Genomic DNA, 16339 nt, shown 5'->3' with positions numbered 1-16339 from the left:
AAGAACTCACACACACACACAGTCCTCCCTTTTATCCGTCCACCCACACACTAAGTTAATTGCTTCCTCTCCTTCATCTCTCTTTCTTCTGATCTTTCATTTTCTTAACATGAAGTTCATCTTAATCAGCCTTTGTTTTACAGACATTTTCCACATAATTCTGTTTTTAATACACTTGTGAACTCAAAGCAGAAATTTTTTTTAAGCACAAACCAAAATGGCCTTAATGAATGAATCTCGCTGCGGAGCCGTCATTGGACACGTGCTCGACCTGAGCTTGTGACGACAGAAAAAGCTCACAGTCCCTCCAGTTCAGATAAGATTTGAATAAACAGCAAACTTCTTAAGAAAAACAAACAAAAAAAGACAGGGACATTATGGCACATTTATTAATGATTGATAAAATAATGACGTTTTTTCTGACAACCCAAAACAAACAACTTTGAACTTCTCTGATTAAAACTTCTCCCCTAACGAGATAAAGGCATGAATGAATCATTTCTCTCTCTCTCTCTCTCTCTCTCTCTCTCGTTCTCTTAGATTCCAGACAGTTGCAGTCGTCTCCGTCTTGGTCCTACGACCAATCGTATCCCTACCTTGGCCAGATTACCACGCCCACCGTCCACACAGCCAATCCCCTTTCACCGGGTCGACTCACAGGTAGAGCACCCAAGCGTGCATACACTAAACAAACAAGATGTAAATTAATTAGGTCATAACCTCTGACCTTTCCCTCTCAGGTCCCGAACTCACAGCTTTTGGAGACCCCAGAATGACCTTAGAACGACCTTTCACCTCCCTCCCATCCTTGCCTGACTCCCGCTTCTCTGACCCTCGAGTCCACTACCCTCCAACAGCTGCCGCCTTCACCTACACGCCTTCCCACAACCCTGTCTCCAACGGCGCCCTTGGCATCACTATGGCAACGGCAATGGCAAGCACTCCAGCGGGGAGGTACCACACGTACCTGCCTCCTCCCTACCCGGCGAACACCCCCCACCAGGCTCAGAATGGTCACTTCCAGTCCACCTCTTCGCCGTACCACTTGTACTACTCCACCGCCGCTGGGTCGTACCAGTTTTCCATGATGGCGGGGGGAGGAGGCGGTGGTGACTCTCGCTCCCCGCCAAGGATCCTGCCACCGTGCACCAACGCCTCCACGGGCACCTCTCTCCTGCACCCGTCTCTGCCCAATCAGAACGAAGGAGTGGGCGTGGAGGTGGAGTCCAGTCACAGTAGCTCGCCGACAAACATGGTGGCAGCAGAAGCTGTCTGGAGACCTTACTGAATACGCCACAATGGATGCACTTGTTTAGAGAGGCGACCTGGTCATGTGATGACAAACCAAATGGAGTTTTGTCCTAATTATTTCTTATTCTCACGAAACAAAGCCCAACTTTGAAATTCATGTAGCTTCCAAACATCAACGGAGTGGACGGAAAAATCTCCCATCCAGTGATTGTTCCCTGCGAATCGACTCGTGTGGACATTCCCCTGAAAGTTTCTCACAATTACTAAATCTTCAAAGTGTCTCCACTTGACCAGGAGCCTGACCAGTGCACCCAGTATAAAATGACCTCCTGAAAAACAATGTTGGCAAGTAAAAAAAAGTGTGAATGGAAAAAGACTTTGCAGAAGAGATGGGTAATAAATGAAGGAGGCGGGGTAATATTTTGGTTTTACACTGACAAGTGCATGCAGCAGCACTGGACTGATCACCAATCAGCATCCTTTGTAAAATAACTCCTTGTAAATGTTGGTGTTGTGAATAGATCTGCTCATGCCAGATATCTTGACTGCCTGTTTATTTCATCACCTTTTTAGAAAAAACTGAACGCATTTCAACAGTTTCATTGTTTACAATGGATGCAAAAACACAAAGACTGTCTTCCATCCCAAACTTTCATCCAGGATGTTTTCTTTTGAAGATTTATTTTCTGGATTCATATGCCTTTATTTGAGGGACAGGATTATGGAGGAAAGCCAGTATGGAGAGTGTGAAAGGACCGAGGGTCATACTGTACTCAGATTAGGGTGATCCCCAATCCTTGACTCTGTACATGGGGGCGCACGATGTAACCACAAGGCCAACTGGCACCGCCTGGTGAATTACTCCGACTTCAAAGTTGGATTTTGACTCTTTTTTTATCAGCATGATATTTTGTTAATTTATTCCACGATACCGGTTGTGGTAGCATTTCATGTGTGTTCGTGTGTGAAAGAGACAGAGACTGTGTGTGTACTGTAAATAAAATGGCTGTCAATGACACTTGTAGTTTCATTCACCTTCATTTCTCCTTCTCTCACTCACACACACACACGCACGCACACGCACATGCGGACACAGGAGATGTCTTGGTGCACATTTCGTTTTGATATTTATAAATATTATAGTGTAAAGAATACAACTCTGGCTTGGTCGTTATTGCTTAATCACGTAATTCTGATTTCATATAAAAAATGCTTATAGCGTGCTGCTACCTGTTAAATGCCAAATACACACACATACACACACACACTTCATCTATTTCTATTCCTAAACCTGAAGGAATTTCTAAAGGCAAACAGACAAGTCCTAGCTTGCTTTTCCTGCCAGATTACACACAGCAGACACACACAAACACACACACACACACGTTGCTAAATAAAGATTAAGTGGTTGCAGCCAGACAGTGAGCACACAGAATTAAAGCTGATCTCCTGCCGGCAAAGGTTGCAAAATGGCCGGCAAATCATCAAATGAGTCATGTGAACTTTCTGTCGAGGACTTCAAATCGTCCAACATGGAGGAAAAACTCAGGATGAATAAATCACAACTTGCTTCTGTAGATGAGTTCACTCATTCAAGCAGATCTGTCAGCAAGGGAAGCTACAAACATCAAGACTGGGAAAAGTCCACTTCCTCAACAGCTGGAGGGTAAACTAAAGGTGTTTAAAAACAGTAGGGTTGTTAGGAGGCTAAACAGTGACATCTAGTGGTCTAACTGCATCATAAAGCGGTCCCATCTTCACGAGGATTCATAGAGCCAGATCTGTTTAGGCAATGACTACATAACATTTCAGTGGTATTGTTTTGATGCTTCAGGCATTTGTTTTCTCTCTTCTGGCCTAAAGATTGAGACCAGAATTGATTTCCAACAGCAGCCATCACTCTGAATCTCTCCAGGCGTGATTGATGATCTACAATAATGACAAACTCAGGAGGCATTCAAAGGAGGACAACATTAACATAATGTCCTATTAATCACTGTGACACAGGACCTGAGGGGGTGATGAAAGGGGAGGGGAAAATCCACCAGTCACAAAATGTGTATTTAACTATATTTACACATTTCTGTGCAGCTGTGCAAAGTGTAAGCCTATACTCCTTTTGGTGTATTTGTAAATACAACATAGCTTTAACAGAACTCAATGCGTATTTTATTCCATATTTATATGTTTAGTTGCAATATATATATATATATATATATATATGTTTTACATTAAAATGTATAATTACAGAAAAAGATTAGAGTATAAAATTATGACGTAAAATAATTTATTAGTTAATTTATCTTTCTTAAGTAATTTGAAAAAAAAATCAAAGGTAATAAAATGTTAAAAATATGTGTCAAAATGTAGTATCTCTATTTTACTGTGAACACAAATGCAACACAAAACGCGTTTGCAAAGTGATGATGTTTGTAACTTTGGGCTTGCCATAGTGACGTACTGCTTCGACGCGTCACGCGCCAAATTTCTAAAGTACGGAAGGCAACAGCAGTGTTTTTAATATTTGTCAGGACATATCGGCGATATTTTTTAAAATAAGTTATCCCATCCAAGATGTCTAAGCAGGCAGGCTATTCACCCAACTTCAAGCGACCGGCTGAAATCATGCGAATGAGACGGAAAAGAGCACGAAGCGAAGCCGGCGTCTTCTCCAGTCCGAGCGGTCAGAGCTCCACGAGCAGTCCGGGACAAAGCGACTCATCCCCGGCTTGTGTTCGACCGTTCTCCCCGGGCCCGCTGCTCGTCGCGCAGACTCGCTCAGGAGGCGGAATAAAACGCAGAAACCCTTTCGCGAACATCGAGAACACTTTTAGCCCGAAAAAGAAATTACTTATTTACAACGACGAGGAGGGAAATGCCGAAGCTATTGGAAGTGAGCAGGTGAACAAATTGAGGGAAAAGGAGGGAGAAGATGACATGCAAACGAAGAAAGCAGCTTTACCTTTCAGTGCGATGCTGACTGAGGTTGAACAACAGGAGCTGAAAGATGCCACCAGCAAGGTTTGTTTGTTCATTAGAGTAAAATACAGAAAGAACCCTGCAATCTGATTGGACAATATGCACCTCCGCTGTAGTGGCTGCAAAATACTTGATGTTATTGCATCAATGTAAATGCAAACTTTTAAGCTCCAATTACAAGATGTAGTTTAAATATTCCTGGTTAATTGTGTTAATGTGATATTTTTTTTACTGTATTCACTTCTAGAGGAGTCTAAATTTCTCTGAAGATGACTCTCTGTTTGAAGAAGAAGTAGAGGAGGAAGATGTTAAAAGTCCGCTGCTGAAGGTAAAAAAAAAAAGAGTTCACATTTTGCACCAAACGTTTCATTCCTCCCGTACTTCATTGTAAATAACTACTGCTTTTTTCTCCCCCAGAGTCCCCAAGCCATTGCACCTGCCTCCATAGCACCTCCTGTCTGCACACAGTACCCAACCGACTGGAGCCTGAAGACCCGCGTCCTCTTCACCTCCCCTCTCTCCCTCTCGTGGGCAGAACACCCAAAAGCCCAGGAGGAAGCTCTCGGGCTCAGCCAGCACTGCAGAGCTCAGTTTAGCTCTCTGCCACACAGCATACAGGTAGAGTTTTAGATCTCATATTTACAATGATCCTTTTATCTAGTGTCGTCTTTTTTTGACTTCTGTTAATCCCTGCTTGTCCCTCCTGCAGGATCCCAGGTCCTGCTCTGAGCTACGTTGTGCCTTCCAGCAGAGTCTGGTGTACTGGCAGCACCCTTCCCTGCCCTGGATCTCTCTGTTCCCCCGGATCAACGCTGAGAGGAGCTTCACTGGGAAGAGCAGCCCATGGGCACAAGACACAGCGCTGCAGAAGAGTCTCATGAGTGAATGGTGAGACTGAAGGTTTTAGATTTAACAGCAGCAGCGTTTGAAACCTGCAAACTATTCACCCTTCGTCTCATTGAAGTTTTTCAAGTTTGTTCTTCTCGCTTCGGTCATACGTTTTTTATTGCATAATGTGTTAGAACTATTACAGGCTATCTGAGTATATGCTTGTTGCTCTTCTGTTTTTTAATAATGTTTCTTCACACTGTGTTTTCTTTCAGGTCAGTCAGTCTGTCGTCTCTCTACAGTCTGCTGAAGGCCAGACTGTGTCCTTACTTCTATCTCTGCTCCTATCAGGTACATCTTTAACTCCTTTTGATTAAACGCCATTACCCCACCTATTGGTTTTATTTATTGACTGTGTTGATGTCCTTTTGTGTTGTCGCTCCGTTCTGTCAGTTTACGGTGTTGTTCAGGGCCGCTGGTCTCGGGGGCCCAGGCAGCATCACAGCGTTAATCTCTCCTACAACCAGAGGTCTCAGAGAGGCCATGAAGGCCGAAGGTGAGAGATCGCTTCTTTTCAAAACTCTGAACTTCTTATCCGATTTTTTTGTTTTGTTTTTTTAAATCTTACACAAGCTGTCATCCCTCGAAAACTTGTTCAGGCATCAAGTTCAGTCTCCCTCTAGTGAACGAGGGGAGGAAGAGCAGAGAGCAGCAGGACGTGGAGGCAGAGCAGACGGAGACGGCTCAGGAGTGAGTGTGTTTTTCTTTCATCCTCATCTTCTCCCCTCTACACTTGTTATAAGACTCCCGCCCTTAAAAGACATTTTAAATGGCTCAAACGTAACTCTTCTCAAGGATTACGTTGACTTCTACCTGTGTGTTTCATGTGCAGCTGCTCCGAGTTTAAAGAGAGCAAGGACTGTCAGGAAGCCGAGGAAGGAGAAGGCTGTGGGTATAACGACGATGACGATGGCAGCTTCTCCTGGCTGAAGGAGATGGGAGTCCAGGACAAAATCAAGAAGCCGGACAGCATCTCCATACAACTGTATCCTTCCGCCTTTTCTCAATCTAACTGTCAGCTCGTCCTGGCACACACTTCAGCAGGAGATGTGAAACAAACAAACAACTCTATTGATTGTAAATGTTCCAATGGAAAATGAACGCAATCACACTCTTCTAATCCTGCAGCATCCTTTTTAAATGCAACACACAGAAGAAGAGCATGTTCAATCATCAAGCTGCCCAGAGTGCAAAAAGAAAAAGAAAAAAACGTAGTTAAGTTTAGTCGGGGCCACCAAAACCTAGTCTCACCCAGCGACCTTCTCTGTCCAGTTTAATGTGATCAAGTCAGACGTGAAGGCTCCTTGACCGCTGACGTAGGCGTAAAGAGGGCCACGCAGTGTCTCTGGACCACAAACCGGAGTCGGTGGTGTGTGTGGAGGGCTCGGACACCTTCACACTCATCAACTTCCTCATTAACTGTAAGAGTTTGGTGGCTACAGCGGGGTCCCAGGCAGGGCTACCCCCCACGCTGCTGGCTCCCATCGCTTTCAGAGGAGCTACGATGCACACGCTGAAGGTACAGAGACACACACACACACACACACACACACACACACGAAGCTTCAACAGTATCTAAGTGTTTGTGTTTTCAGGCTCGCAGTGTGAATGTGAAGAGCCAGGTTGGTTCCACGTACCAGAGCATCAGCAGTCTGGAGCTCACAGGTACGTGATCAGATCTTCATTTAGCGCACAAACATTAGGAACAATCTACTTCAATGTCAGGGTTCGTTTCCCTTCCTCCTGCAGGACCCGTTCTGCCCTCCTCTCTCCACGCCGTCACGTCCCTCCTTCGACCCGCTCAGAAAGGAAACTTCGCCGCCACTCTTTACACGCACGCACCGACAGCCGTCATGAACACGCAAACCAACAAGCAGCAGGTAAAAATGTTGTTTACTTATAGCTAAAGGATACAGCTGTGTTTGTGAGTTTGACCATTTCTCCATCAGCGAATACAAAGTAATTCACGACTATCTGTCACGCACGCCCTCCTTCCTCTTTGTGCTTTCAGGGTGCTGGTGGGTCTGTGGACCTGTGCGGTCTCCATCCTGCCTCCATTCAACAACTTCAGCAGCCCTCCAGTCTGGGCAAGACGGCTCTGACTCACATCAACATGAACAACTACAGCTACACCTGGAAGAACTGACAGCTGGACGTGCTGTGATCGCTGAGTCAGCCAGCTGCGAAACAGGAAGTGTGTGCTCTCGTGTTTGGCTGCCAACAGATTTGAATTTTATTGCACTGAACTATTTTTATTTTCTTTTAAAAGCTGAGACATGCTTGAGTTGTTTTAAATGTTTTTTATTAAAATTACTTCTAATCTGTTTTAGGTTGGAGAACTTTTTACTTCCATGAAATGTTTTCAGTCTTTTTTTATTTAAGAAATGGTACAAGTTTGTTTCAACATATGAAGTTGTGTTTTCGTATAACGCTGAGAATAAAAGTTCTCTGGAAATTATTGAGGTTTGGAGATTTTTTTTATTTAAAAGTAACATTTTAGGAAATTAGGTTTAAAAAAAAATGAATGTTTTCAGAATTTCATAAAATAATACTTTGTCAAAGTTTTAACACAAATTCACAAAATATATTTATAATACGGCGTATGGTGCCCTCTGCTGCCCATACTAGGGAAAAGCGTCATACAATACTTACAATACCTCAACGCTGACACCTTTGCTGAATCATTTTTTAATTCTACTGGCTGGATCAGAGAAAGTAAATAAAGGACTCAAAGTGTGCTTTCACGTGACTTTATTCTTTTCATGCATCTTTCATTGTCCTGTGGTTTATACAAAAAACTTAAAGGCATTATTCTATTCACACCAAATGAGACATTTATATACATGACATTTACTTTTTTTATTTTTAAATATATTTTTGTATTAAACTGACAGTCGAATTTGTGTTCCCCAAGTGTCAGCACTATTCACACTAAAATATCTAACTCCATGCTCAGCTTCAGGTTTCGACTTGTAGAATAAATGTCTGTTTTGGATATTGATATTTTAAACTCAGGATCTGTCCTCAGCTTGAAAGCAAGAAGGCAGACACAACGACAGCCGGGATCTTCTGGTGGATCGATCTGTTGCAGCTGGAAGACAACTAAACCCGCCTGTTCCTGGGTTTGGACTAGCCTGGACCGGCCTGAGAGAGACTGGCTCACTTTGGGGAAAAGGCGGTCCTATCATGCCAGATCCATTTTCATTCTTCACATGTGTCGAGGTGATCCTGGTTCTTGATGGGAGTTGTTCGTAATCTGCTGATTTCTGTTCCTGTCCTGACTCATCCTGTGGTCGGCTGCAGCAGCTGATGCTCCTCTGTGATTGGCCAGCGTCAGTTTCAAAGTATTTGACAGAAGTCAACGGCCAGTTTGGCGGACTGTGCTCACTGGTCTTATGACGAGTCAGGTGCACAGGGGAGCAGCTGTCAGAGAAGGAACTGCAAGAGACGAGAAAGTTGTGTCATTTAAAAAATTCTGAGTGAACACGTTTTATCAAAAGTAATCTTACCTGTTGAATGATGTGTGTAGAGACGTGTAGGCAGGAAGGTTGTGTTTCTGTGGGCTCGCCATGGTTACATAGTCATCCTGAGGCAGCTGTGGTGACATCATCATGTACCCCAGACCCCGCTCCTCCTCCTCCTCCTCCTCTTCTTCACTTGGCTCATAGTTCGCCATCCCGCCAGCTGCAGCACTCACTTTGGTCTGTGGGGGGCGACGGTCCATCTTCGTGTCCTTGGAGCTGCTGGTTTCAGGTGTCGAGCTTCGATTCGGTCTAAGAGGTGGAGTGGAGCTCAGGGAAGACTCGGGCTCAGTTTGGTCCACGTTCTGGAGCTCTGCGGGGCTTTGTAACGGACTGGAAGACAATTCAGGGGTCCTAGGAGGCAGGCTGAAGTGAACGTTCACTGGTTTGTCCCTGTATTTGGGTCGGCAGCGTTTTGAGACCCGGAGGCTCTGAAGCTGATTGTGATTGGAGGTTGGGGACCTGCTGAAGTCAGGAAGAGCTCGTAGGGCTTTTACCGTCTCGCGGACCACCTCATGAATCTGCTGAGCTCCTGCTGACATTCCTGCGCCGGCAGACGTAAACAGGAGAGGTGATTTTCAAGGCAGACGTGCTTTAAATAAGTTCATCTTTAATTCTTTGTTACCTTGGTCTCTTGCTTCCATCCAGATCTCTCCCGGACCGTTCGGTGCCGACCTCCCGAGCTCCAGAAAGAAGGAGCCGTCCAAGTGACCAAAGCGCCGAACGCTCAGTAACGGTATTGTAACCGACGGTAAATCACTGCACTCGCCCATTCGGATGAGGATGAGGGACGTGGCTGTAAGACAGAGCCGGCTCTCCCCTGCCAGGGATTTTGAACTGCCCAGATCGTGAGGCTTCACCGTGACGGGCCAAACCTTCGACAGACGGCTTCCCGGTGAAAATGTGATTTTTTTATTTTTTTTTAAGACATATTATCAGCCACAGGGAGAATTTCAACCCTCAATGAATGTGATAAAGTGAGATATAAAAATTGACTGTACACTTGTGAAGTGAAGTTTAGGACCAGGGCACACTTTAGAGAGCTGAACAATATTTCAATACATCAAAGTCCTGCAACTGTGGGAATATAAATCCTGGGAACTGGCTTATGTTTGTTAAGCTCTCGCACGCACACACATGACAGTTAAATGTGAAGAAACCACTGCACATGCTGTTAAAGTCACCCAATGTAAAATGAAAAAGCTTTAAAGTGTGTTCTGACCTCTTTGAAGAAAGCGGCAGGCGGCAGAGTGCAGTACCCATCGTCGTCTTCATCAAAACGTTCTCCGCTCTCGTCGTCCTTCCGCTCCTCCTCCATCAGTTTCTTTATCGCCTGATACCACTCTTCCTGCTCCCACTGGTCCTCCACCGCCAGCACCACAGTCTGATCCTTGGCATACAGCGTCACCGTTGGGCCTTTTCTGGAACTGCTGACCCGGCTCACACCGACACAGCACCTCAGGTAGATCAGGCTGCAAATGATTGAACAAAGAATAGTCAAATGACTTACAGAAGGTTAAGACCACTATTCATCAACAACCATTAAAGGCCGGCATGAGGCTCCTTTCCCACGTCATTCCTCACCATCTCTCCCTCCCTGATTTCTGACTCTATCCACTGTCATATCTCTACAATAACGGCCCAAAAAAAAGGATATTCATCTTTATTTGGATGAAGTTTCTTTTACCAACCCTTGCTTGTTTGATCCGAACAGCGGCGTTTTTCCAGCAGACTTCTCGACAGCTGTGAACTTCTCCTGGCTCTTGTACCACTCGAGTCGGCTCGGCCCCGTGTGACTTCCTCCTCTCAGGACATAATATCTCCGGTGGTTGCGCTCCAGCTTCCCAAGGTAGCCTCGTTTAACCACATCGCTCCGGGGCCCTGAAGTGCTGGTCATGAGGGCGCCTGCAAGAGGGACCAGAGGGCTGGGGGTCGGACCGTTACAGAAGAGCTCCTCATAGAAACGAGAGGGAGGACTCGACTGCATCCCCACATGACGGTCCAGGGACTCCCGGTCCTGGTGCATGCTGAAGATATTCCTCCAAGGGTCGACAGGCAGCCATGTCCGGGTAGGAGATGAGAGCGGGGAGCTGGAGGCAGGGAGAGATCCTTGTTGGTGTGTACTCCTGCAGGGCTCCTCTGCAGTTTCATCCATTTTAAACAGAACTAACACATGCACACAGGGGAAGATGAAAAGAAGTCAGGGTACTTCTGTAGACCTATTGCTTTAAATAATACTGTTTGCAAACACATTGCACATTTTTTCTTCATGACAACATGTCCAATTTAATTCTTAAATGGATTGCTTCAGTGTGTGGTGGCTCAAATTATTTGCTGTTTTTTTAAACAGTATTTTCCCTAATTTTTCTTTGTCAAATAAATAGCGTCTAATAGCGCGAACTGGTACAGTATACCATATTACAGAAAAAAAAATATGCTGGCAATTCTTAAATATAAACTTTATTAAGAAGAGGCAGTCACTATAATTTTCCCGGGCAAGTTATCAAATAATAAATTATTAAAAAATGGAATTATAGTTCCTCTGCACTTCCATTTTTCCGCTTTTTTTTTTTTAAATATATCTTTTGAGTATTGAAAAACATGTCCTGTAACATGAAAAATTAGAGTTAATTACCCAAAAAAATAATAAGAGCCTTAATCAACCGAATTGAAATAAATTAACGACCAGTAGCGGCTAGCCTACATTATGAGTTAGCTACCCATTAACGTTATTTTGTATTTACTTACGCAATAAATGTACAAATATTTGAGTTTAAACTCACCTTAAACTGACAGGTATAAATGTAACACCTGAAAACATAAACAGAGTGACACTGTTTTTCATTTCTGGTCGCTGGAAGGCGAAATAATTATCTCCAGGTTTTCCGTGTAACTCCCTCCATTAGCAACACAGGTGTGGTAATCAATTAATGTGGCCTTCAGGGGCTCCTTGTAAATCCCAGCTCTCCATCATCAAGGAGAAACTTGAAAAGCCGCTCATTTTAAAATCTTGGGACGTAAAAAATATATATACGCCCCAACCAAAGTACAAGTGATTCAAATGAACTGATTATCATTTATTTTATTTTATTTTTATTTTTTTTCGTGAAGGGTGCCTGTATCAAAAAATTAAACAAACAATACACTATATTATCATATTCAAAGGGTTGTGAATTAAAATGTAATTAAATTATTAAATTATTATTTAATTAGTTAATTAAAATTAAATGAACCTTGTTACTAAGATTAGTCTGTGTTGCATAAATTGTTCACAGAGGGGGAAAAAATCAAGATGAGAGGTCTTAAAACAAAATCAAGTGTCCATTAACGTATTACAATGTCAGTTGACGTTATAGGAAATTACAAGTAGTTTTACAAGTGAGGAAGTGGTGTCACTCATGGCAGTTGTTCCTGTTGAAATATTCGCATAACAGGGTGGATCAGTTTGGTTTCATAATCATTCAACACAAACATCTTCTCAGTATTCAGTAGCAGCGTGAGTGTCAACTAACCTGGGACTCAGGATCCCTCTCTCTTTCTGTCCCAGGATGTCTGTCCTTGCTCGGGTGGTCTGGACAGGCCTCTGCCAAGTCCTGCTTGTGGTGGGTGCAGGACTAGGAGTTGTAGTTGCAGTTTTGATGGTGAGGCTTTTGATGAGACACGCCTGGTTCAGACACAGACTGTCCTGCTTCAGCACGCCACCATCACGCTCCTGGCTTTTTGGACACTTGGGACAGGTAGGACACGCAAACCAAGGATCATAAAAACTCAAAAGACATGTGTTTACAGCCTTATTCATAGCTTCTAAGGTAAACCTATGTTACAGTACAACACTCAGTGTGATACAGGATGCGATGTGTTGCAAAGTGCAAGTCGGCCTATTGCAAAATATCCTCTTTGCTTTGAATTTTTTTTTTTTAAATGCTGCATTACAATGCAATGAATCAATCCTTTGTTGCTCGCCCTAAACCACAGAGTAAAGTCATCTTAAAATATGATTTGTGTCTTAGATGCAGAGCACAGAGGAAGGCCTCCTGAAGGTGGACGAGTTGGTGCAGACGTACAAACACTCTTGTAGCTGGTTCCTCGGCCCTTTCTATCACCTGGTCCGTCTCTTCCACCCTGACTACGTCAAACCTCTGCTGATGGCACCTGGTAGGGTCAAACCATTGTGACATGTTTTACATTATTGCTGTAAATAAAGTAGCTTTTGTCAACAGTGTAAATCTTATTGCAGATTTATTTAGTATTTATTTTTTATTCCCTTCCTCCATCCAGCTAGCATTACAGTGAAAGATGAGTTTATTTACGGCCCTCTGCGTCCATGGCTCGGTGAGTTAAAGAAGTCATATTGTTTAATTGCAATAGTTTCTGCTGTATTGATTACATCCTCAAGAATAGTTTTTCTTTTACCAATACATACAGTAAATACTTATCTGGTCACAAAAAGGGGATTCCAATCACTCTTTATGATTTTTAACTGATTTTTCATTTCCATGCCATCTTCATCCACACCCTCTCTCTTTGGTCCCAGGACAGAGTCTGTTGCTAAGTAACGGGGAGGAGTGGTACCGCAGGAGACGGCTGCTGACTCCGGCTTTTCATTTTGATACTCTGAAGAACTACGTCTTAACCTTTAACACCTCAGCTCACACCATGCATGTAAGACACCAACCACTGCTGATACACACAGGTCATTTAATTGATACAACGTAAGTATTCTTCTTATTAGATTTCAACGTGAATCAGGCTTATGCATCTCAAATTGGTGCAAATAGGCTACAAAAACAAAAGAATCAAAATAAACACTCTTTTCATTAATAAACAGACGGGGATGCTTTCAATCTGCATTCATGGTAGTGCCTGCAAAATATCCCCTCTTTGGGAACCACATCAGTAGAAAATAAAGCGGGGTATTTTATATGAGAGACAATGCTATATACTCCCCTTCAAAAAAAGGTGGCTTAATCCATATCTTTTTTTTATCAACGTATGATGCGTTCATGTTTCTGCATCTTTCAGGATAAGTGGCGCCACCTGGTGGCAGAAGGCAGAGCCAACATAGAGATGTTTGATAACGTGACTTTAATGACGCTGGACAGTTTACTGAAGTGTGCCTTCAGCTACGACAGCAACTGTCAGCAGTGAGGAAACACTCTTTTACTCTCTCTTTTTGACCCACATAATTCTTCTTCTTCTGCTGTGTAATGAAGCTTCTTGTTTCCAGGTGCAGTAGTGAGTACGTGTCAGCAATCATTGAGCTGAGTGACCTGATTATAGATCGTCGTTTTAGGCTATTACACCATTGGGACTGGATTTACTGGAAAACACAGAAGGGAAAACGCTTTAAACAAGCGTTAAAGATAGTGCACGGGTATACAACACATGCACAGGTTTGATCTTTATGTAACTGTAATGTGCTCACCTCAATGTTATTGTTAATTATGGTTTTTGCAGTTTTACCAGGGAAGTGGTTCAGAAGCGCCGTGCCCTGATCAGCCAGCAGAGGGAGACAAAAACGCATTTTTCACCCGAAAAGAGGAAAGATTTTGTGGACATCATACTGCTTACAAAGGTAGGAAAGAAGATACAAAACAAGATAGAGACCAAAATATTGTTACTTATTAACATTAAGTTACAACATGTGAAGTTGTGCTTGTTGTAGGATGAGGATGGACAAGGTCTGACAGATGAGGAGATACAGGCGGAGGCAAATACCTTCATGTTTGCAGGTGAGATGCTTTTAACTAGTTAGATTATGCTCAATTCTGTTCTTCTCCTTGTCTCATTCTGATTCCCTAAAGTGAAAATGTCTCAAAATGTGCAGCCTGTTTCCTAACTGAAATTGTTCAGGTCATTGCAGGGTGGTGGCCATTATAAAAATGTCTCTTATACGCACAATTGCATTGCACAACAAACATATCTTAATTTGACATCAGATCAAAACTAAAATCAAACCCTGTTTCTCTCTGCAGGTCATGACACTACAGCCAGTGCAATCTGCTGGACGCTGTATAATTTAGCGCGTCACGACCACTATCAGGAGAAATGCCGCGAGGAAGTGATGGATCTGATGCAAGGACGAGAAGAAGAAGAAATAGAGTGGTCAGAAATGCACATAATAACCTCAATCGCCAGACTCTTAAACATATCCAAAGAATTTAAAGATATCTTAAACTGAGGCAGAAGTAGGAAATACTTAAATGTGAGGTTGCATATAGTATGTTTTTTTTTTTTCTACAGGGAGGATCTGTCCAACCTTCCCTTCACCACCATGTGCATCAAAGAGTCTCTGCGGCTGCATGCTCCCGTGCAGGCTGTGACCAGGAAGTACACGCAGGACATGACACTGCCTGGGGATCACACGGTACCAAAGGGTGAGACAGATGGACTGCTTCTTTACTTGTGTTCTTTTTCTCATGTCTGTGAACTCCGTCAGATATCATCGAATACATTCATTGTTTTCAGGGAATTCACAACTATTGTGTTTAATTGTTCTGAAGAAATGTGTTTCCTTTTTTTTCTCTCCCTCAGGTGTCATCTGTTTAGTCAGCATTTATGGAACACATCACAACCCATCTGTGTGGACAAACCCGCATGTAGGGAACAAAAAAAGAAAAGCATCCTTTCTTTCACTTTGACACAGCCTTGACTGACTTGATTGACTTTCTTGTAGGAGTTTGATCCTTTTCGTTTCGACCCTACAAACACAGAAGGGCGGGTTTCTCATGACTTCATCCCCTTCTCCTCAGGCCCCAGGTATTGCATGTTCGTAGTTTAGGATGAGATTAAAAACACTCTGCCTAAGACATGAATCTGTATCGTGTCTGCGTGTGTTGTCAGGAACTGCATTGGTCAGAAGTTCGCCCTGGCAGAGCTGCGAGTCGTCGTGGCGTTGACCTTGCTGAGGTTTCGTCTGACCTTGGGAGTGAATCCTGAACACGGTGCAGCCACGGGAGTGCGTCGCCTCCCCCAGCTCGTCCTGCGTGCCGAGGGAGGTCTGTGGCTGCAGGTGGAGCCGCTGGAAAAGAAGCAGGAGGGAGAAGTGCAGGATGGATGATCCGTTGTTCTCTAATCACGTTTGAGTCCACAGTTTTTAAATGCATTTCTAGTTTTGTTGTCAAGATTCTTTTATTCAAATTTTAGAATTGAAACTGATAAAATGCATTGCACTGATGTCATTTTATTTTTCCTGTTAAACTCAGCTAATTTTATGCTGTTGTTGTTTTTGCTTTCGGCAGGGAGTACAAAAAAGTGAAATAAAGTTATACATGTGTAGAGGGGTTTAAATTAATATTACAATGTTGAAATGTTTACGTCTATGTTATAGACGTGCCAGTTAGGAGTCTGGTTACATATTACTGTATGAAAATCAAACTGTTTTATTAGGTATGTAAATATATATCAGCTAACGTTACATTTAAATGTGCTTTAATTAGACAATAGAGCATGAGTTCCCTCTTCTTGTTCTGTTGTGATTATTTGGCTGCAGTAACAAATCTGGACATCGGGAGGCAGACTGGTGCCGTTTTTATTTTTTATTTTTTTTAATTACTGTCTTACGCTATATTTTCTTTAACATTCATAAATCAGCTGTTTTGCACAGATGTGGTGTTTTTCTATAATTCTAAGTTTATTTGTGTTTGTTAAGTAAATGTGACGCCTGTCCCTTCGGAGGCGGAGACTGGACTAGCCTGTGG

The 16339-nt window shown here is 43.2% G+C and overlaps 4 protein-coding genes across 7 annotated transcripts in view; 3 read left to right on the top strand and 1 right to left on the bottom strand.

Annotated features, from left to right (window-relative positions):
* Positions 1–2269, top strand: part of runx1 (RUNX family transcription factor 1) — a 34351-nt gene extending 32082 nt beyond the window's left edge. For all 3 annotated transcript variants that reach the window (XM_079335993.1, XM_079335991.1, XM_079335992.1), the window contains 2 exons: positions 541–660; positions 741–2269. In XM_079335993.1, the coding sequence (XP_079192119.1) occupies positions 541–660; positions 741–1288 (668 nt within the window). In that variant the 3' untranslated portion in view covers positions 1289–2269. The remainder of the gene's footprint in view (positions 1–540; positions 661–740) is intronic.
* A 1413-nt stretch (positions 2270–3682) lies between these two features.
* On the top strand, positions 3683–7576 carry donson (DNA replication fork stabilization factor DONSON). Of its 2 annotated transcripts, none has more exons than XM_079336089.1 (12): positions 3683–4272; positions 4478–4558; positions 4648–4848; positions 4940–5118; positions 5334–5409; positions 5512–5614; positions 5718–5808; positions 5951–6103; positions 6439–6637; positions 6714–6783; positions 6868–6998; positions 7130–7576. In XM_079336089.1, exons 1-12 carry the CDS (start codon positions 3826–3828, stop codon positions 7262–7264), a joined length of 1866 nt encoding a protein of 621 aa, XP_079192215.1. In that variant the 5' UTR covers positions 3683–3825; the 3' UTR covers positions 7265–7576. The 2 variants fall into 2 exon arrangements, with proteins under 2 accessions (XP_079192215.1, XP_079192214.1); XM_079336088.1 differs by having other exon boundaries at positions 7127–7576.
* A 276-nt stretch (positions 7577–7852) lies between these two features.
* LOC306819008 (uncharacterized protein) lies at positions 7853–11599 on the bottom strand. Its single transcript, XM_079336763.1, has 6 exons — positions 11423–11599; positions 10331–10805; positions 9862–10111; positions 9265–9514; positions 8628–9183; positions 7853–8556 (listed from the first exon to the last, which is right to left on the bottom strand). The coding sequence occupies exons 2-6, from the start codon at positions 10792–10794 to the stop codon at positions 8130–8132; spliced, it is 1947 nt and encodes a 648-aa protein (XP_079192889.1). The 5' UTR covers positions 10795–10805; positions 11423–11599; the 3' UTR covers positions 7853–8129.
* A 526-nt stretch (positions 11600–12125) lies between these two features.
* On the top strand, positions 12126–16244 carry cyp4f3 (cytochrome P450, family 4, subfamily F, polypeptide 3). Its single transcript, XM_079336090.1, has 13 exons — positions 12126–12376; positions 12650–12794; positions 12918–12971; positions 13174–13301; positions 13662–13783; positions 13867–14013; positions 14097–14214; positions 14305–14371; positions 14615–14744; positions 14883–15016; positions 15174–15238; positions 15316–15398; positions 15483–16244. Exons 1-13 carry the CDS (start codon positions 12188–12190, stop codon positions 15697–15699), a joined length of 1599 nt encoding a protein of 532 aa, XP_079192216.1. The 5' UTR covers positions 12126–12187; the 3' UTR covers positions 15700–16244.
* Positions 16245–16339: the final 95 nt, after the last annotated feature.

This window comes from Symphodus melops (genome assembly GCF_947650265.1).
Source record: "Symphodus melops genome assembly, chromosome: 23".
Classification (NCBI taxonomy): domain Eukaryota; kingdom Metazoa; phylum Chordata; class Actinopteri; order Labriformes; family Labridae; genus Symphodus; species Symphodus melops.
This window is presented reverse-complemented; position numbering and strand designations above follow the sequence as displayed.